We start from the raw sequence: 22,002 nt of genomic DNA on the forward strand, positions 1-22,002 counted from the left end.
TTTTTTGGTGAATTTTTTTCTGTGATTAAAATGAAATGTCCTTCATCATCTCTTTTGATTTCCTTTAGCTTCAAGTCTCTTTTGTTAGACATTAGGATAGCTACACCAGTTTGCTTCTTAGGTACATTTGATTAGAAAGTCTTTCGCCAACCCTTTACTCTGAGGTAGTGTCTATCTTTTAAGTTGAGGTGTGCTTCTTGTATGCAGTAGAAGGATGGATTCTGTCTTCATATTCATTCTGTTAGCCTGTGTCTTTTTATTGGCAAGTTGCGTCCATTGCTATTAAGGGATATCAATGACAGATTATTGCTAGTTCCTGTTATTTTTGGTGGTGGGGTATGTTTTCCCCCTTTTTTAGGATTTGCTAGTGGGGAATTATTGATTGCCTGTGCTTTCCTGGGTACCTCTAACCTCCATGAGTTGAAGTTTTATTTATAGTGCTTTCTGTAGGACTGGTTTTGTGGATAGGTATTGTTTTAAATCTGGTTTTGACATGGGATATCTTGTTTTCTCCATCTATTATGATTGAAAGTTTTGCTGGGTATAGCAGCAGCAGAAGGATGGGTTCGGTCTTCGAATCCATTTTGCTAGCCTGTGTCTTTTTTATGGGTGAGTTAATGCCATTAATATTGAGGGATATTAATGACCATTGATTGCTCATTCTTCTTTGATTTGGAATGGTTGTTGGTGGTGGAATTATGTGTGGAATTTCACTTCTTTTTTTCTTTTGGCTGTTGGTAAAGTGGGATTATCTAATGCCTATGTTTTTCTGGTTGTAGTTAACTTCCTTTGCTTGGAGTTTTTGTTCCAGAATTTTCCGTAGGGTTGAGTTACTGGATACGTATTACTTGAATCTAGTTTTGTTATTGAATATCTTGTTTTCTCCATCTACAGTGACTGAAAGTTTTGCTGGGTATAGAAGTTTGGGCTGGCATCCCTGGTCTCTTAGTGTTGGTAGAATATCTATCCAGGACCTTCTGGCTTTCAGGTGTGATTCTGATAGGTTTACCTTTGAATGTTACTTGGCCTTTTTCCTTTGCTGCTCTTAATACTATTTCTTTATTCTGTATGTTCGGAGTTTTTACTATTTGTGGCAAGGGGATTTCCTTTTGTGGTCCACTCTATTTTGTGTTCTGTAGGCTTCTTGTACTTTCATTAGCATGTCTTTCTTTAAGTTGGTAAAGTTTTCTTCTAGGATTTTGTTAAATAAGTTTTCTGCCCCTTTGAGATGGATTTCTTCACCTTCTTCTATACCCATTATTATTAGGTATGGTCTTTTCATGGTGTCCCATATTTCCTGGATATCTTGTGTCAGGGATTTGTTGGATTTAAGATTTTCTTTGGCCTATGAATCTATTTCCCCTAGTGTATCTTCAACACCTGAGATTCTCTCTTCCATGTCTTGTATTCCGTTGGTTATGCTTGTATCTGTAGTACCTGACCATTTGCCCAGCTTTTCTATTTCCATCATTCCTTCAGACTGTGTTTTTTTGTCTCTATTTCAGCTTTCAACCCTTGTACTTTTTGAATTGTTTCTTGTAATTTTTGCATTGTCTTTTCCTCTCTTTCTTGCATTTGTTGAAGTTTTTGGTTTGTCTTTTCTTCCATTTCTTTGACTTTTTGCATTTTTTGGATTTTTTCCTCCATTTCTTGCAATTCTTGTATTTTTCATTTGCTTTTTTCTTCCATGTATTTAAGGGATTTTCTCATATCTTCTTTGAGGGCCTCTATCATTTTCATGAAGTATGTATATGATATATATATATTTATTTAAAGTTGTATCAATCACATACAAATATTTTATACTTTTGTTATGTGTTCCTTCTTTGCACTCATATAATTTATTAATTTTCATATTGTGCATACATTAATGCTAATGTGCCTATTGCCATTTTAATGTTTTATCTAGACATTTTTTCTTTTTTCTTTTTATTATTTCTTTTTTAATTTAAATTTAAATTAGAAACAAGATTGCTTCACAAGTCAATTCCAGGTCCCTCTCCGTATCCCTCCCCTCCTCCCATACCCTCCCCTCAGTCCCCCCCAATATCCCTTCATTTCCCCAGGGAGAGTGAGGCCTCCATGTGGGTGTCCATAGTATGTCATTTCATCCAGTTACAATACAGTGAAACATCCATCTTTCCTCATCTTTTTTTAGTTCAGTACCAGAAATTATAGTTAAAGCAATTTGGAAAGTTAAAAAATAAAATGAATTTGAAACAGGAAGATAAAGTGTCTCTGCAGACCTTATGATCCTATATATTGAAAATAGAAATATTCAAACCAAAACCAAAAACAACAGACCAATTCAGAGAAGCTTCAGGATGCAAAGTCAACACACAAACAGCAACAATGTTTCTGTACACAAACAGCAAACTGTGAATAAAGACACTAAGACAGTAATTCTTGTGGCTACATAGTGAGATCCTGTCTCAAAAATATCCTACTTACATCATCAACAGAATTGTCTATATAAAGAAATAAATAGAACCAAGTAGCATGTAAAAGGCTTACACACTAAAATTATGAAATAATGCTGAAATTTTTTAAGAAAGCAGTGTGGTTGTCAGTTACACTTTTATAATGTTTAGATGCATCAGCAGTGCCAGTCTTGTGCTGATAGCCCAGGAGGTTCCTGAAGAGCCACTGACAGTCTATGTTGACAAGCTGAAAAAGATAAAAGTTGGTGTCAGCAGAGGATAGCAGAAGCAATACCAGTGCTTTGTCTTCAAACTTTCTTGCATTTGGATGACTGGCTGGAGGCTCCACCCACTTTGAACATGGCAAGAATGCTAGATACACACAAAAACAAAGTTGCATCCTTATCTTATAGCAAAAAAGTTCAGTTGTTATGGATTAGTGATCCCAATCAAAGAACAATACTGGAAGAAATTATGAGAAAACAGCTTTTTCTTCTCAGTTAATGGCTTTGGAAACCCATGTAGAGACATGCTCATAATGTGTGCCTTAAGTGATTCTTCGCCTAGACACATATTCATCACAATTAGTAAGGTGTGCACTTAGCATAACTGCATATTAAGGAAGGAATGTGCAGAAAAAGAGATGTATACTATTGCATAATACGGAATACTAACCTACTTTAAAAACAAAGGAAAACATTTCATTTTAACTAACATGAAAGAACCTAAGGGACATTCTGCTATGTGAAGTAAGGGATGCACAGGAATTTAAATGATGTACGATCTCAGGTATGTGTAAAGTCTGAAAATTGAGGTCAAGGGACTCAGAACATAACATGGATTCCAGAGGCCGAGGAAAAGGGATTGAGCAAGGCTATGCTGGTCAAGTAGAGCAGAATATCAGACACAAAAGGAGGAAGAATTTTGGAGAATAAGTGTGCAGTAGAGTGATTATACTTAAGAGTACTGCACAGCACATGTGCAACCTTCTGAGAGAGAAAACAGTGTTTTGATAAGAACAACGCCAAGACAGATTTAACTTGGTTCAATCGTGCATTAGGCTCTCAAAAATTTTCTTGCTGTGTATACATGTGCATACGATTGAAAAACGCTCCAAGTACTGATCGGAGAATTATAGGTAGATTTCGGTAGAAGATGGATTTTTGGTGTACCTTCAGAGAACAGGAGGCTTTGACCTCTTACTGAAGTATTTCTGAATCATATTAGCAAAAATGTGAGCCATATTTGAACAAGTGCCCTGAGCCCAGCCTGAAGTAGGCCTTGGGTCCCAAAAACTTGATCTAAAGACAGTGTGATTACGAAGTTCTTGTAGAGAAGACAAAATTTAGCCAGACCTTGACTGGTGAGATTTTTATGTCCCTGGACATCCATCAGTGTTCTAGTTCTGAGAACTACATGACAACTTTGGACAAAAGGACTAAACTCCAAGGTTTAAACCAAAGTTCAGAAACGCACAACTGGCAGAAGTGTGCAGCACCTTCTCATATAAGTTGTAGAGCCTGTGGAATCCTTAGATTTCTGTTACAGGCCTTAGAAGATGAGGACAAAATGACTGAGGCCAGTTGTTTGCTTTGACTCTTGCAAGCAATGTTTGGAGATATTCTTTGCCCTTTATGGTTAAACTTAACACATCCTATGCTGTTGATTGCAAAGACTAATCCATCTGCATTTCTTTTTCTGTGACTAATCATGTTCATGCTTAAAACAGTATGATGTGGTGACAGATTATTTTCTGTGTTTACCTTTTGTATCAGTCATCTTTATATTCCTGTGAACATACCAAGAAAGGCTATGGGAGTTTTATTAGGAGTAAAACACTTGCTGTGCAATTGTGAGGACCTGAGTTCAGAACTCCAGAGCCTACAAGAAATCCAGGCTGGGCAGAATGCATCTGTAATGTAGTGTTTGTATTGTGAGATTGCATGATATTGACACAAAAAGAGTTAAGTTGATTAATGGAATCAAATTGAAGACCAGACATACATCGAGACAGTTATGAATACATGATGTTCATAAAGAAGCCAGAAATACACACTGGAAATCAAGACAGTATTTTCATTTTTTTTTACTTTACTTGGGAACTGGGTGGGAACTGGGTGGCAGGTCCCCCAAAGAATGAAGAGCCTAAAGAGTAAAGAAAATAAAAACAACAACAGCTCAATTTGTAATCACCAGAAATTGGAAAGAGCTTAGATGCCTGAGTAAATAGATCAAGAAAATGTGGTGCATTCTTACAATGAAATATTATTCAGCTATTGAAAATCTCATGAAATTCACAGGTAAATTCACATGATAGAGCTAGAAAAACTCATCTTAAGTCAGATAACCCAGACCCAGAAAGACAATTTTAGTATCTATTTACTTACATGTGGATATTAGCTATTAAGTTGTCAATAAGCAAGCTAAAATCCATAGAATAAGAGAAGTTAGTTATAGAGTGAGAGACTGGGAGAAAGGGACTATAATAGTAGATAATAGTACTATAGAGTAAGAAAGTATAATAATGGATTTCACCAGGAAATGGAAATAGGATAGATAGTTATTGCTAAACAAGTATGGGCAGGGTAATGGATCCAAAGGATCAAACAGGGATCAGAAGAGAAGAAGGATACAGGGTATGGAAAGTGGGGAGGACAGATAAGACTAGGGCTCATTTGGAAATCTAATATGGCAGAAACTTCCTAAAATATATACATTGATAAAAGTAAGGTAAATGGCCTGGTGGTGGTGGCACATGCCTTTAATCTCAGCACTCAGGAGGTAGAGGCAGGCAGATCTCTGTGAGTTCAAGGCCAGCCTGGTCTACAGAGTGAGTTCCAAGACAGGCTCCAAAGCAATACAGAGAAACCCTGTCTCAACCCCCCTCCAAAAAAAGAAAAAAAGTTAGGTAAATGAAGTCACCAATTAACAGGGACAATTGCACCCCAACTGGACGTCTCTGTCATCAAATGAAGCTTCCTGTGCCAGGAATAGGTTATTGAGTTTTGGCCAAAGGGATGCCTTGAGAATGTACAGCAGACCAGGCTATTGTCAAGGTTATTGGTTGCTCTCCACAAACTGAAGACCACAATTTGAACACAGAAAAGTTGAGCTGGTGCTTACTGAAAGCCTTCACCATTATCAAGCCTTCACCACGTGGTACTAGGATGTTCTCTAAACACCACCGAAGGAAAACTGTCAGCATCCAATCAGATACAAACCCTTCAGTCTACAGTGATGACCTCTATGCATGATGTCCCAGGGTAAAAGTGACCAAAGCTTGTGAGATTAACCAACCAGTATCTTATTTAAGGCTCACTCCATGAGATGGAAACCATGGTTTTTTGGGTGACCAAGAATCTCACACTAGATAGCCCAGGGACCTAGAGTAAAAGCAAATGCCACTACCCTTTGAAAAAGAAAGGAACAAAAAGTAGAAATAAAATTGCTCCTACATGCATAGGCTCCTTGCTTAGCCTTTAGGAGAAAATCTTCCTTCTGCAGTAGATGAGAACCTTGGAACACTCAGCCCTAAAAAGGGGATGTCTCCATCAAATTCTTCTCCTCTGGGCTCAAGGAATCCTATAGTGGAGGAGGCAGAAAGAGTGCTGGGAGACTGTTGGGGAAGTCCTGTTATTTGCCTGTTATTTGTCAATAAAGACTGCCTGGCCAATAGGGAATCTAGATAGGAGGGACTAGGAGTCCAGGAGGATTGTGGGAAGGAGGAAAACACAGGAGTTCAAGATGTAACCTCATGGGGTAGGAAGTCCGGAACTATTCTCTGGTAAGAAACATACTTAGATTAACAATTATGGGGTAATTACTTAAGGCAGGGCTAGCCAGTAAGGGACAAGCAAGGCCAACAGCTTCATAATTAATATAGCCTCCTGTGTGTTTATTTGGGACTGATGCGGCTCTAGAACCATGCTGGCGCAGGAGAGCCCAGGCGGCTGGCGGGAGATAAACCAAAGCATCTAGCAAAGAAAAAGCTTCTCTTAACAGAATGGTTGTCAGGAGCGGGATTGAATTTCCACGCAAAACAACAAAAGCTTTAAAGGAATTTTAGAAATAAACGAATGGAGAGAAGCACAGATTTTGGTAGCAGCATTTTTCTCAGGTGTGCTCTGTTTTGCTATCGACAAGCCGAGATTCACGTGGCTCGCTTACTGGAGTCTTCCTGACTTGGCATAAAAAAAAAAAAAAAAAAAAACCAGCAAGGTTGTTTTAAGAGACTCTGCTAACGATTGAAAGGTGTGTACATACAGCTGGAAGTGGCAGCTTTTGCTGGATGTCAGCATGGACTGAGGCTGTAAGCTGGAGTCACACTTACGCCCGCCATCTTGAAAAAAAAATGTCAGTTTAAAACAGCCGCGGTTTTAACACGTGGCCAGAAAAACATAAAGATTTACAGTAAAGTCGGACTTGGATGGACAAAACCTCTAAAGGTTTACAGTGTGTTTAAAAATATACGTGAGATTGAGAGAGAAAATGAAATGGCAAAGTGGTAAATAAATACAAAAGCCGGCGTTGTGGTGGCGCACGCCGGTAGGATTGCTCCAGAGGCAGAGGCAGGCGGGTTTCCAAAGAAACCCTGTCTCAGAGAAAAATAAATAAAAGTAAAATAAATAAAGTAATAATAAATAAATAAATAAGCCACGTAAAGATGGAAAATACACAGAGTCTGGATACTGTACGCTATTATGTTTTTCAGTTTTTTGCTTGCTCAGGAAGGAACTGCTACTAAAGTACACTTGCTTATAAATGCTGCTAAATTAATATATCTTTTGAAAATACCTTGACTTCAAAATTTAAGCATAAGGATATGTTACTCGGAAAAGGAGTTTTTATTTATGTTTCTACAGAAAATGAAAAGCTGAGAATTCCTTCCAGTCTTCTGTGGTTTGACCAACCAAGACCCCCGGAAGCAGTGGACCAGGTGTTCCAACAACTGAGACAGCTAAGATGATACAGCTTTACAGACCCCGAAAATACGGACTTATACAGGTTTCTGAGTTTTGTCATTGTCCCCATGGTATAAACAGCGCCCCCTTCCAGCAGGAAGCAGTTTGGAATGAGCGACGTCCCAATTCCCATCTTGTTTATAAATCTTTGTTTTCATTTAAATGGGATTGTTTATAATTGGCTAATGATCACAGCCAATCTTTTTTAATGGTAAAAAGGGGAATTATGGTATGGGTATTGTTTTTCATTTATTGATACAAATTCAAGGTCAATTTTGTGATGTGTATATTTCTCCTCTTGATTAAGTATTGTGCTTATACTGATCTTTTAAAACATAATGCATAATTGAATACAGACTATAGATAGTTACTTACAATAGAACTTAGAGTTAGGTAAGTTAGGTTTTCTAGATATACAGAAATATATTTGAGATGGACAGTCTTCAAACCTCTCAAAGACCTTCAGAACATGGCATTTAAAATGGTTTAGGGTTTTTCTTGACAATGAGAAATGTCTGCTCCTGGCAGCACCAATTACGTCTGAGAGGAAGATGGGCATCGAAGAAACTTGTTATGGAGTTTGCTTTCAACAATGGCAAGATTAGCCATTTGGGCAAGAACTGCTCTTGCCTGTACTTCTTGACTGTTGTTGTATCATCTGGACATGCAGGACCCACAGGAAAGTGACTACTGAACTCAGTCTTACAGGGTTCCTGCTTGATGAAGAGTCCAGGAGACTTTCTGCAGGACAAAGAAAAATGACTGACAGACTGCCAACGCAGATGGACAGTTTGAAATTTCCTGCTTTGCTGAGAAGTGTTCCAGACACATTGTGGCCTATGGGCTGAAGATGGATGCCCCAACGTTACAGAGGAACTTCGGGTGACTGTCCAGGCAGTAAGATGTCTCTGTCAATCCTAGTGATTATATATTATCCTTCTGTGGTCTTTGATGGAGTTGAAGACAGATAGTTGTAATTATAGTTTTCCTTAGTTATGATTAAAGATAAGCTACATATAGGACTTTGGACTCACAAGAATGAGATAGATGATATTTTCTTTAGATCTTACTAAATGTTAATAGACAAGATGTTGTAACTGTGTTCTTATTTGATAACTGTTCTGTTATATACAATTTGACTGTGTTAAAGTTAAGACCTTTCTTTTTGTTTAAACAGAAAAGAGGAGATGTTGGCGAAGTCCTGTTATTTGCCTGTTATTTGTCAATAAAAACTGCCTGGCCAATAGGGAATCTAGTTAGGAGGGACTAGGAGTCCAGGAGAATTGTGGGAAGGAGGAAAACACAGGAGTTCGAGATGTAACCGCATGGGGTAGGAAGTCCGGAACTATTCTCCGGTAAGAAACATACTTAGATTAACAATTATGGGGTAATTACTTAAGGCAGGGCTAGCCAGTAAGGGACAAGCAAGGCCAACAGCTTCATAATTAATATAGCCTCCTGTGTGTTTATTTGGGACTGATGAGGCTCTAGAACCATGCTGGCGCGGGAGAGCCCAGGCGGCTGGCGGGAGATAAACCAAAGCGGCTAGCAAAGAAAAAGCTTCTCTTAACAGGAGACCAAGGAATGGAGGACGCCAAGAAAACAAGGCCTTCTAAACAGCGCAGCTGATGCACATATGAACCCATAGAGACTGTGGCAGTACACACAGGACTCACACCCTTATGAGCCAAATGTGGTCCCAGCACTGAAAGAGGAAGTTCCTTAACCCAGAGCAATCTGAAGTTGATACTTGAAAAATTCGTTTTTCTCTGATGTTGTCTCACTGGGAGTATACTTCTCTTAAGGGTGACACCCCCTCCCCTATCCAGCACTAGATGACCAACACAAAGAGAACTCTGTGTCATCTTTGGTGGCATCTTGTCTTGTAATGTTTAGTCAGTACATTTATTTATTTACTTTTATTCTTTTAAAATTTTTGTTTGTTTTTATTTTATTTTATTTTGTTTCTATTTTTATTTTTGCGTCCTGAGAGGTCTTTTGCATATGCATTATGGCTTCTGGTTTTGTGTTTCCATAGGATTCCTGTGTTTGAATGGGTGTGTCTCTCTGTTCGTGTATCTTGTGCTTTTTTTTCTTTTGCTCTTTTTCTCATGTTTGTCTTCTGTTTCTTTTGTTTGTTTTTATTATATCTTCTTTTTTGTGTTTCATTATTATTCTTTATATGCTTCTTTGTTTTCTGAAGAAAGGAAAGGGGTAGATTCATATAGGAGAAGTGAGAAGGATCCTGAATGAAACCATAATCAGAATGTATTGTGTGGAGGGAAAATCTATTTTCAATAAAAGAAAAAAAAGAATAAAACATTTTAAAAATTAATAAAAAATTAAATTCAAAGTCTTACTCCTCTTTTTGTAGAAGAGGTGATATTGACCCAGATGACTAGAAGGTTTCCATGTTGATTGTGAAAGGAAACCTCTGCTTTCTTCTGTACTGTCCTTTCCAAGTATTAGGTAAGGCTCTCCATGCTTTTCAGTTTCGTACAAATACTTAGTATCTCAGACATTTCACACCAACTAGCTCAATCTCAATGAAGAATGCTTTTTTCTACAATCAGAGAGAAGCAAATATGTTTAAAAGTAGATCTTGTTCATGTCTGTCCTGTAAGAAATATGCAACTGGCCCTCTGTGTGTTCCATATCCACAGAACCACTCAGTCTAGGACCAAAACTACTAGAGGACAATGTGCTAGCACTGGTCATGTGCTGAAGTGTTCTTCTTGGCATCTGTAAATAATATAATCTAACAACTAGTTATATAACATTTACTCTGCATTCAAAGTAACCCAGACCTGAGTTCAAATATATAGGAAGATGTGTCTAGGACCTATGCAAATACTATATTTTAAGAGCCAGAAATTTTACTAGTCATAAAAGAATCTTGGAATAAATACATGATGGATTATAAGAGAACACCATGCTGAAATCGGGATTCACTAAAAGTTTTGATGATGTAGTAGATATTTCAATAATGTCCATGCAAAATATAACAGTGGGCAAAAATGTTCCCAACACTCCTATCAGACATGAGGCCAGATGATGGGGTTTCATCTCCATAGTATTGCTGTGGGGCATTCTAAGAAGGCTTGGAACGAGACATTCCTTGGGTAGAGCAAAAGTGCCTGGTGGCAAAGGTTTGTTTAATTGTGTACATAACTTTTGATTAAAAACTTCACCTATTCTTGTAATTTTGCTCATTCGAGTTCTTTCCCCACCACTGTTTATAAACATGAGCAGTGAGTCAGCAAACATTTATTGAGCTCCTATATATACTACAAAATGTTCTCAAAGCAGAACAGCACATCATATGAACCTTTAATGCCTGTGAAGAAATGTAAAGGAATCCTGGTGTCTTCTTTTGTAGCATGGCTGCCCTTTTGATTACAGTTACGTATTTAAAATGAAGATTGCTACCAATTATTTACAAATAAAGGAATTTAGTCTTCCAACCTGGATGCATATGACAAATTTCTTGGTGTTCTTATAGTTATCCCATCCTCCTTTTCTTCTAAGGACAAATTTAAACACATTTATTGTCTTCATACCTACCCTACTCCAAAAAGGAAATAGCACAATTCTACTTCTTTGTCACTCAATACACCATAACACATAGGATCAGTCATGAGTCAGATTTTTTTTTATCTACCACAAATCTTCAAGTTTTGTTCAGACCCAGAGCATATTTGCCACTGGAGAATTTGTGATCGCACTAGCAGTGCTGAAAAGAAAGGATGAAAAAAAATCATTTGAGGTGCCTAATACAAATTTTGGTCTCATAATAAACTTTATGTTTTGTCTTTGGTAAACAAACACTGATCCAGCATTTTGAGACTTTAAATGGCCAGAAAATTGGATTATTTACACCATGAATATAGGGAAAAATCAAAAGTATAGGCACATGGAATATAATAATTGTGCTTCCAAACTTGGCTATGATGATCGTTCCTATGGAGTAACTAGTTCACCTATTTTAACCTTTTCTTATCTTATTTCATAATTAAGGGATTTGACTCATAAGACCCATTTTAATTTTGTAGTAAAATAAGGATTTTGAGGTTGGAAAGATGGTTCAGTGGTTGAGAGCTCTGGCGACTCTTCTGGAGGACCTGGATTCAATTGAGTATCCACGTGGTGGGTGGTTCATGATGGTTAAGGGATGCAACGCCCCATTCTGGCCTCTGTTGTCACTGCATACACATGGTAGACAGACATGTTCAGGCAAAACACCCATATATATATATATATTATAATAAGCATAAAACTTAAAATGAAGCAATGAATTCAAAATGAAAGGTAAAAGATACACTGACCTATATTCTGCCTAGATGAATACAGTGATATTGCCCTGTCCAGATACTATGTCTTCCTCTTTATTATGTACTGTATCATCTCAACTATAAGCCCAAGCAAATGTATCTTCCCCATAGTTGCTTTTTCTGGCATTTTATCACAGCACTGATGAGAAAATGAAATAATATAACTAATGCAAGCCCCAAACATCTATCTGTCCACATTTCTGTAGCCACATTGAGTAACACAAGCAAATCTAAAGTCAGAATGGAAGCAAGATATATTGTGTCCCTAGGGCAAGAGAGGTGACATGATCAGGTGGGGATAGGTGCTAGGTATAACAACCCAGGTGCTGCTTTTGTGGTCAATGTTCTACTTTTTGAAGGATTATTATCTTGGTGCCAATAGAGAATTTGTCATAACAGAAGACTGAAGAATTATATTCTTTGGGGAGCTCCACAAATACTGCTTCACCACTATGCATCACCCTAACAATATAGAAAATGTTATTGCAGTTCATTAACTCAATAAAATAAATATTGTTAAGATGGAAATGGAAGAAGAAAAGCAGTGCCTTGTATTTGGAGTCTTCCAGAGGAGACAACATCTGAACTTAGTGACCATGATTGAAAAATCCCTTCTGGGCAGGAGGCGGTCATCAAAGGAGATATCAGGAAAAATGAGTTTAGAAGCAAACAGTTTTCATAAATCTACCTGTCCTTGAAAACCATCCTTTCTCTTATTTGTGGTTGAGTCAGATATTCTAGACTGCTTGCAGTTACCTATCATCATGTGATGATTGTAACCATGCCATATTGCCAGAAATGATATTTTCTTCTATATCTTGTCTTTAAAAACTCACAGACAACATTATCTTACTTTACTCCTATCTCAGGTAATCAGAAGGATGGAGCTACTGTTCATACAGATCACAAATGTAATTCACTGGAATGTCACGTGGAAAGTCCTTATCAACTAAAATGTGTGTATAATTAATATATAAATTTTCATAATTTCAGTCACTAAATTTCAGGATAGTTATCTTATTTGGTAAGATTGCTTTCCTTAATTTTTACATGTGTTTTTTGATAACTGACAGCTACCATGCTGGTGGTGGGAGTGAGGGAGGAAAGAGGAAGGAAAGGAAGAGATAGAGAGATATATAGAAGTCAGGTGTTGGTGGCACACGCCTTTAATCCTAGCACTCAAGAGGCAGCCCGGTCTACACAGCAAGTTCCAGGACAGCCTCTGAAACAATGCAAAGAAACCCTGTCTTGAAAAACCAACATATATATATATATATATATATAGAGAGAGAGAGAGAGAGAGAGAGAGAGAGAGAAAGAGAGAGAGAAAGAGAGAGAGACAGAGGGAGAGACAGAGACAGAGAGAGAGAGGGAGACAGAGAGAGAGACAGAGACAGAGAGAGACAGAGACAGAGAGAGACAGACAGAGGGAGAGACAGAGAGAGAGAGAGAGAGAGAGAGAGAGAGAGAGAGAGAGAGAGAGAGAGAGAGAGAGAGAGAGAGAGGTTTTGGTTACTTGTTCTAAACCTCTGGGGACTGGAGTGATTGTAGGACTCATTGGACTGGAATACATGATAGGATGCTAGAACCATGTATCTTGGCAAGGCCTTACTGTGGACCTCCAATCCGCCTAGATTGAGAAGGTTCCTGCTTCAGGGTCTGGCAGCCAAGAGCAATCACTTGTGGTCTTCATGAATAGATTCTTTCTTTCTAACTGTAATAGTTAAAACATGTTTTTAATCCCTTTGGTCATCAGTCCTCCCTCTCTGTTACTGGCTTTCTTGAGTTCAGCTCAGTACTCAACCGATGGAGCCTGCCTCTTCTTCCATCAGCCACTGAATGAAGTGTCTGTTTCCCAGACTCTCTGGCCATGGGATTGTAGGCTGGCACTCCCCAGATCTATGTCTAAAATCCATATATGAGGGAGTACATGCCATGTTTCTCTTTTTGTGACTGGGTTACCTCACTCAGGATGGTTTCTTCTAGTGTCATCCATTTGCCTGCGAATCTCAGGATTCCATTGTTTTTTTTTTTCTGCTGAATAGTACTCCATTGTGTAAATGTACCACATTTTCTCTATCCACTCTTAACCCCCAGAAACAGCTAACCTAACAAAGGTTAACTCTTGAATCCCAGGCATCAGCCTGGGAATCCAGCATGGGACTGATCAAGACCCCCTGAATGTGGGTGTCAGTGAGGAGGCCTAGGTAATCTATTGAGCCTAGGGCAGCAGATCAGTACCCATCGAGAGTATACACACGGACTTTGGACTCCCATAGAACAATGTGAGGTGCACTCTCACCCTGAACTCTTGGGGAAGGGTCCAGGCCCTGCCCTATATGAAATGACAGACAATGGTCACCCCCATGGAGGGCCTCACCCTCCCTGGGGAAATGAGGGGATAATGGGGCGGTTGGGGGGAGGGCACGGGAGGAGAGGAGGGAAAGGGAGAGGGACCTGGAACTGACTTGTGAAGCAACCTTGTTTCTTATCTAAATTTAAACTGAAAAATAAATAAAAAATAAAATAAAAAAAACATGTTTTTATATGTGTTATCATCTCCCCAAGCTTAATCACAGCTGAGGTGATCCATCTCCAGTTATCTCTCCCAGAACTCCTCCTCTCCCCACCCCACCCACCCCCATCAGGATCCTTCTTGTTCCTGTCTCCACCTGCCCCCAGTCCTTAGAGTTACCTTGGCTGGATTTGTTGCTTGGGGATATGAATGTGTGTTTTCTTCTCTGTTACAGTAACAGAGGATTGACCACACCTGAGGACCTATATGGAAGTGTCTGTGTTGTTTTTTAACCACAAGGTGGATTTTAGCACAGTTTTGCTTTTTATTTTATTTTGATAAGTACATCTTTATGCTTAGTTAGAATAAAACCTGAGCTAAGTTTCTGCCTTTCTTTTCCTCTGAAAAATCCACCAATTCCTCATCTTTTCTCAATGTAGACACATTACGAAAAACACTGGTAAAAAACACAGTAGAAACATGCTCTCTCGTGCTCGTGATGAGTTAGACTTCTTTCTGATGAACCTACAGCATTATTGGGGGCACATGTGGGCTCTAAATGCAAAGGGAGCTGGTAGAAACAGTTTAACTTAAAATGCCACTTCTCATTCCCAGAGCATATTTTGAAATATCCAAACTTTCTCCTCTTCTTCCTCTTCCTCCCTCCTCCTTTTCTTCTTCTTCTTCTTCTTCTTCTTCTTCTTCTTCTTCTTCTTCTTCTTCTTCTTCTTCTTCTTCTTCTTCTTCTTCTTCTTCTTCTTCTTCTTCCTCCTCCTCCTCCTCCTCTTCTTCTTCTTCTTCTTCTTCTTCTTCTTCTTCTTCTTCTTCTTCTTCTTCTTCTTCTTCTTCTTCTTCTTCTTCTTCTTCTTCTTCTTCTACAAAATGCTACACAGGAAAAGAACCAACTTCATAAAGAGGTAATTTGTGGACTTCTTGGATTAAATTTTTATACATTTTTACATAAATCATTATTACATCACCTTTTCCCTTCACTTTCCTCTCTCCAGCTACTCCCAAGTACATTCCCTCCAACTCCTTCCATGCAACCTCATTCTCAAATTGTTAGCCTCTTTTTTTGTTTGCTTGTTTGTTTGTTTTGGTTTTTGAGACAGGTTTCTCTGTGTAGCCTTGGCTGTCCTGGAACTCACTTTGTAGACCAGGCTGGCTTTGAACTCACAGAGATCCACCTGAGTATACCTTCTAAGTGCTGCAATTAAAGTCATGATATCCCCTTTTTCTTTGATTATTGTTTCATATGTATATTCCAGCCTATGTATCTGCACATGTATGTGTGTGTATAATATGCACAACTGCATAAATACAACTTGATGAACACCCCGTTCCTGGTGTGTGTGTGTGTGTGTGTGTGTGTGTGTGTGTGTGTGTGTGTGAATGTGTGTATGGTTTCAGGGCTGACCATTTTGTACTAGATAACCAATTATGGACTCATCTCTGGGAGAGGCTAATTCTTCCTCTCTCAGGAGTCATTAGTTATTATATCACAGTACAGATTAAAGAAGTGATTGCTCATTCTCTTGTTACTAATTTATTGGACATTATGCATTTCTTTGCTATTTTTAATGGTTGTTTAAAGCTCTTTTCAATTAGCAGAATAAAAACGCCCAATGGGACAGCGAGTGATTCAGACCATCGACAGAGCATGTACTATGAACTGAGATGGAGCAAGACCCTATGCTCTACCTCTTAAGCCAGAGAGGGAAAAACCAAACATTTAAACACACAGGAAAGAAAGTAAAATAGCATTCATTTTGAATTGAGTTCATCTTAATGTTTACTTTCAAATAGGATAAATAGCATATTTTGTGTATTTGTGTAATTTCTTAGTATTTTATGTGCATGCTAAAATACTAGGAAAAGTATATGATAACTGTGTTGGTTTGACTGAAAATGATTCCCATAGGTTCATATATTGGCATGATAGTCCCGAATTGGTAAGGTGTTAGGGAAGAATTAAGAGATCTGGCCTTGCTAGAGGTGGTGTGTCACCAGGAGTGAGCTTGGAGGTTTCAAGCTCACTCCTAGTGATACTCCAGGCCCAGTGGCTCTCTCCTCTCACTGCCCACTGCCAGTGGATCAGGATATAAAGCTCTCTGTTGCTGTTTCAGGACCATGCCATCCTTTGTGTTGCCATACTCCCTGCCATGATGATCAGGGACTAACCCTTTGAAACTGCAAGTAAGACCCTGATTAAATGCTTTATGTTGTAAGAGGTGCCTTAGCCAAGGCACCTTCTAGTTGTTGTAGAACAAAAGATTTAGAATGTAAAAGCCTTCGATCTATACACAGGGCATCATGCATTATTATTTTTGCATTAGACCCCAGGAAAAGTTGTAAAAGATATATGAATGTCATACAATGATTGAAAGGAAACTTTAAGACTGGGTCTTCATTTAAGGAGAAACGGGAAAGCAGATTCTCAAATGAAGCACTCTAAGTTCTGAAGATTTTGGGAGTCTGAATGATGCCACAAGTATGAAACCCCACATCTGATTTCATATTGTAGTCAAAGTTGAAGCATATTTAAAATTTGCGTTACACTAGACGTGTAGGAACGGCAACATAATCTCACTTAGACTTGGGTTCTACCCTCTAAGTATCTTATTATCTTTATGAAATTGTTCCAAAATACCTTTGGACCCAAATTCCTTAAATAAGTGCAACTCAACTAAGAAATACAGAAATCTGCTCTTTCAGATCTTCCATTTTAAGTGTGCTTTTTCCCCCCTCATGGGTCTTTTAATTTGCAATTCTCATAGCACTTGGGGAGAAAAATTAGTTTGTTGAAGGAACTTTACCCAAAAAAACCCCACCAAACAAACAAATAAATAAGATACAAGAGGGGAAATAAACAAATGAACAGCAACAAAACTCCCTGTACATACACAAATGTATTTAATAACTGCTATGTCGTCAGCTCATGATTTCCAATATTTAAAAGCTAAGATGTTAAGGATGCAGCCAGTAAAAACTAAAGCTTCATAAACCTCTAGACTTGTTATTAAAGTCAACTTGTTTTCTAAAGATGCACTTGAAATCAATGAATTTTCAGCTGTTTCAATTATACAAAGACAAATTTCCAATCTGGCTCTCTAGGGAGCTGAGGGAGAAGCACAAGTAGGTTTCAGGTTTTCTAAAAACAAAACAAACAAACAAAATACCATCCATCTGCTGAGCCAGCCTAAGGACTGGCTGGGTGCAAATCACCACAGCTTCTTCTAGGAGACCAGCCCCCATTCCCCGATATGCTCCCCACTCCCAGAAAAAAATGCTTTTGTGTCCCAGGTTTTAGTGACAGCAAGATAAGTCACATCCAGGTGCCTCCCTGTGGTTATCAGAGTATGTTCTTCACCTGCATCCTACTTCAGTGAGGTTGTTGTGAGGATCACAACACTTGGCAAGCATCAGGTACTGTTAGTTGTTGTATAGGGCTTCCTAAACGAATGAATTCAATCACGAGTGAAATACATTGTCGTGTGAGATGGAGAGGACCACTGGTTTCATTTCCATGGTTCATCACAACCTCAGGATGTGAAGGGGCTGCTATAGTTCATGGAAAACATCGATAGACTTATCTGTTGCCCCTTCTGCAACCTTTTTCTTCATTTACTAGAGTTGTCAATGGTCTAAGACTTTCTGCAGGTCTTCCCCCATATATTAAAATATTTATTTGTCAGTGTCTATCTTTTTGTTGCTTTCACTCATCCATGATGGTCATGAGTTTGTTTTATGTGTACAAAAACCAGCACTTTTTCACAGTCATTGATTATGAACATCTTCAAGTTAGGTTAAAAATAAATAAAAGAACTTCTGCCTATACTTCCTCCTTCTCAAAAGAATGAACAGAAATGAACTTCCAACAATGAATGCCCCTGGCTTTTTCTTTGAGAGCAATTTGCGATATTGTGTGTATTCTTACTATAATTTCAGAGGTAGATTTTTCTTTGGAACACTGTTGCTAAATTAGAAATAAAATATTCGTAGGAAAAAAATTAAAGAACAGGACACTAACCTACAAGGTAAACAAAAGTCAAAAATACCGTTAATGCCTGAATGGGTTGGGGAAGCTCCAAGTATGGAGCAAAGGTACTACAAAGATCTCTCACAGGCTGGCCTTCAACTCCGGAGTGCTGAGAAAGTTATGAAACACCACCTAGCCTTCACCATTTCTTAATTTATAACCAAGAGCCTACTAGGAGGACAGCAGTGAGGTTTAGAGCCTTGTTCTGAAGTCAGCCTCTCTGCAGGAGATTGGTCAGTGTTTTATTCCTGGCTTTGGTGGTGTGATTTTAGGTACTTGTGCTGAATCCTGTGGGAATTTAAGTCTACAGAACTCCTGGCTCTGTTCTGTTGGTGGGCAGGGGAGACAGACCTTTTTATAGAATCCATGGACTCTAGTATCTTAACTAAGTAGGATTAGGTTTCACTCCCAGACTTCTCTCAATTTATATCTCTCTGTACAACTTCATATTTGCCTTTATTCTAGAAATACCTCATTATTATTAAAAGGCCATGCATTGCCCTCACCTTCCCCTCTCCAATAAATGTCCCAGTGAAGATTCCCAGGCCACTTTGAATTAGATCCTTAAGCCAATTTTCTCAGTGTCTCTGGTCTTGGAGCTCCTGGGGGAACATTTTTCTCTACTGTGACCCTAGCCAATTTTTCCTATAAGAATCCAGCAGGGGCGCCCTGCACGGGGTGTGGGGGGGGGGATCTCCTGGACCCGGAGCTGAGTGACAGAACCCTTACTGAGCTGCTTCTGAGCATCTGAGCATCATGCCCATGGTCCCTTCAGGTCTTCCTTCTCTGTCTGCATCCATTGCCCTGACCTTGCCCCAGCGCTGTGTAGAGCACTTTCACTCTGAGCTTCAAGTCTCAGGGCCCTCCCCTGCCCCCTTTACACAAAACTGAACCTGTGCCTCCCCAATACCGATTGGCTAAACCTAGCTCCCTGTTTTCCAACCTACTCTACACACCGAGAGGGAAAGTCAAAAGCCTGTCACTCAGCAATTGCTCCGGGCATCAGGGACGCAAATCCCTGGGGGCTTCCCAGATTCTTGCTCATTCATATTCATTCTCATTCTCTCACAGTCTCTTTCTCTCTCCCTTGATTCCTAATAAAACAAGGCAATCCTCCCCAGTGACGGCCTCTTACACACACACACACACACACACACACACACACACACACACACACACACACACACACACACACACACACTAGAGAGAGAGAGAGAGAGAGAGAGAGAGAGAGAGAGAGAGAGAGAGAGAGAGAGAGAGAGAGAGAGACTCCACGCACACAGGCTCTCACGCCTACTCAGACAGCCCACCGCACTTTTCAGACGCCCACCTCCAGCACACTCCCCTCCCCTAAAAGGCATTCACCCACTCACCAGCTGTAGCCTCTTCCGTCCCCCGCCCTCCCGCCAGGCTCCCCCTCTCCAAGTAGCAGACCCGCGGGCTAGGAAGCAGGGACCCCCGGCTGATGAGCTAGGGAGCGAGCGAGCGGCTAGGGAGGGAGCTTAGCACTGACCTCCGCTTGCCCTGCGTGCAGATTAACAAAGGAGGCGGCGAACCCCGGCCCGGCTGCCAGGAGCCAAAAGCTGGCCGCGGGGCCCGGAGCCTTTCCAGCCGGCAAGCGCGCGCACGGCGCTGGCTGCTCCGGAGTCACAGGCGACGGCGACTGGGCTCACAGATTCCCTCCGAAGCCGCGCTACTGGGACACCGGTCACACCATGGGCTGCTGCACCGGGCGCTGCTCGCTCATCTGTCTCTGCGCGTTGCAGCTGGTAAGTTCCCAGTTGAGTCCGGGGTTCTGGGATCAGTCTGTCCTCTCGGACCGGCTGGTGGAGGTGTCGCCTTGTATCTGCAGCTCAGGGCTAAAGATCAGTGAGCACACAGAACGTATTGGAGGGGTCCCCACCCTCGCTGTCCCATCCGGGATGCCTGCGCCTCCTGCCCAGTAGCTTTTGCCCGCAGGAGGGCGCGGTCTTACTTCTGGTCTGGTGCGCTGCGTCGCCGCCACGCGGTCCGAGGGCAGCTGGGGTGTCGCTCCGGGAGAGTGATTTCCCCGCCCCTCTGTCGGACACCTTGCGTGTGCACCCTCTGCACCCTCTGAAGTTATACTGGGACTCAGGATTAGCTCTTACCAGGACGGTTTTCAGGCGACAGAATGTTGTTTAGTTAGAAGGTGCTTGTGGACAGTCAGCTCCTGAGACCCGCAGAAGCCTCAGCTTTCCGGTGGTTCTCACTTTCAGCAGCTGGAAGGTGGCGGATGATTTGTCTAAGACTCCTGTGCTTGGGGACCGCAAGTTCAGTCTTTGACATACCAGTTCTGTTTTTGGTTTCCTTGAAATGTTGCAAATTCAGGCTGCCACCGGCTGACAGCTGTCTTGGGGAATGGACAGGGCTTCTCTTTACCTTGGCGCTTTGCCCAGGGAGTGAGTAGGGATCCGAAGTTGGAAACCAGGGTGGGAAGAAAAAAGACCTTTCTGGTTCTAGGCAAATACTCGGGATCCTTTTGTTATCGGGGCTGACGTTGGAGTTTTACATGGTCACCAGAAGTCAAGGCTGTAATCTCCTGCAGCACACTTTTGTTAGTGAGATTAACTTGCCCTCTGGGAAGCTTTGCTTGTCTTTTGTCACAAGCCAGGGGAGAAGCTTTCAGTGAATTTAAGGAAGGATTGTAGCTCTTGCAGGGCTCATTAACCCATTAACCGGGAGATGTAATAATGAGTTAGTTCTTGTTCCCTGGAGGGTCTTCCTGTTTTTTTTTTTTTTTTAACGTTTCCATTTTTCCAATTTTGCCAGTTTCTGCCCAAAGCTTCATTTTATATGAGCTAATTGTTCTATAATCCACGAAAAACAGATAAATTCATAAGCCTGTTGGGCAACCTATCTGCACTATTGGGAAACACGCACCAAATGTGTTTATTGTGTTTTCTTGAAATATATAAAATTTCACGTGAGCATTTTTTTTATGTTAGAGAAAAAAGTCAACGGACAACATATACAGTAATTTTTATAAATGAGCCTGGCTTTTAATTTAGAAAACTGAATAAATTCAGCCAACCCTTGGTTCTTATCTATTTGCATAAACGTGTGATTGTCTAATCATTGTAAACAATAAGAAGTCAGGGCCAAAAGTTATTCTTTGTAAACACTGTAAGTGTTTAGCACTCAACAGCAGAAACATAATTGCTGAATTTAAGACACTGTCTACATTTTCAGTCTATATAGCGTTTTCCCCATAGACATTCTTTTGACGCCTGAAATTATTCTCTGAGAGATACTCATTTCACTAATTTGCCTATGAGGAACTCATAAACTCATAACCCCCACTCCAGTTGTACTATGGTAGAGGCAGGGGGTGATTATAAGCATGTAAGAAAGCATGTAAGAACTACATCTTAAACAAAAGAAAGTGTATGTGTTGTCTCTGCTAGTTTCTATTGCTATGATAACACATACGACCAAAAGCTTACAACCCACATCACCGTCCATCATCAGCATCAGGGTGTGGACTCCAGGCTGGAAATCTGGGAACAGACACTGAAGCAGAAGTCAGGCTTCTTGTGTTTCTCCCTATGGTTTGTTCTTTTATACACACCCAGGACCACCAGCCTAGAGGTGTCACCACCCACAATGACCTGGACTCTCCCACATCAATCATCAATTAAGAATATGTACCATAGGTTGTCCACAGGCCAATCAGATGGGGTTATTTTTCTCACCTGAGATTTTTCTCTTCCCAAAT

General features: G+C 40.2%; 1 protein-coding gene and 1 long non-coding RNA gene across 2 annotated transcripts in view; one reads left to right on the top strand and one right to left on the bottom strand.

Moving 5' to 3' along the window:
- Positions 1–2,228: 2,228 nt before the first annotated feature.
- LOC121137910 lies at positions 2,229–19,909 on the bottom strand. Its single transcript, XR_005875177.1, has 2 exons — positions 19,780–19,909; positions 2,229–2,667 (listed from the first exon to the last, which is right to left on the bottom strand). It is a non-coding gene; the product is annotated as an uncharacterized LOC121137910 (long non-coding RNA).
- The window catches only part of Nkain3 (sodium/potassium transporting ATPase interacting 3), a 629,532-nt gene continuing 627,048 nt past the window's right edge, over positions 19,519–22,002 (top strand). The window contains exon 1 of the mRNA XM_040740792.1: positions 19,519–20,035. Coding sequence (XP_040596726.1) covers positions 19,982–20,035 — 54 coding nt within the window. The 5' untranslated portion in view covers positions 19,519–19,981. The remainder of the gene's footprint in view (positions 20,036–22,002) is intronic.

Source organism: Mesocricetus auratus, unplaced genomic scaffold, assembly GCF_017639785.1.
Source record: "Mesocricetus auratus isolate SY011 unplaced genomic scaffold, BCM_Maur_2.0 Super-Scaffold_6730, whole genome shotgun sequence".
In the NCBI taxonomy this organism is placed as follows: domain Eukaryota; kingdom Metazoa; phylum Chordata; class Mammalia; order Rodentia; family Cricetidae; genus Mesocricetus; species Mesocricetus auratus.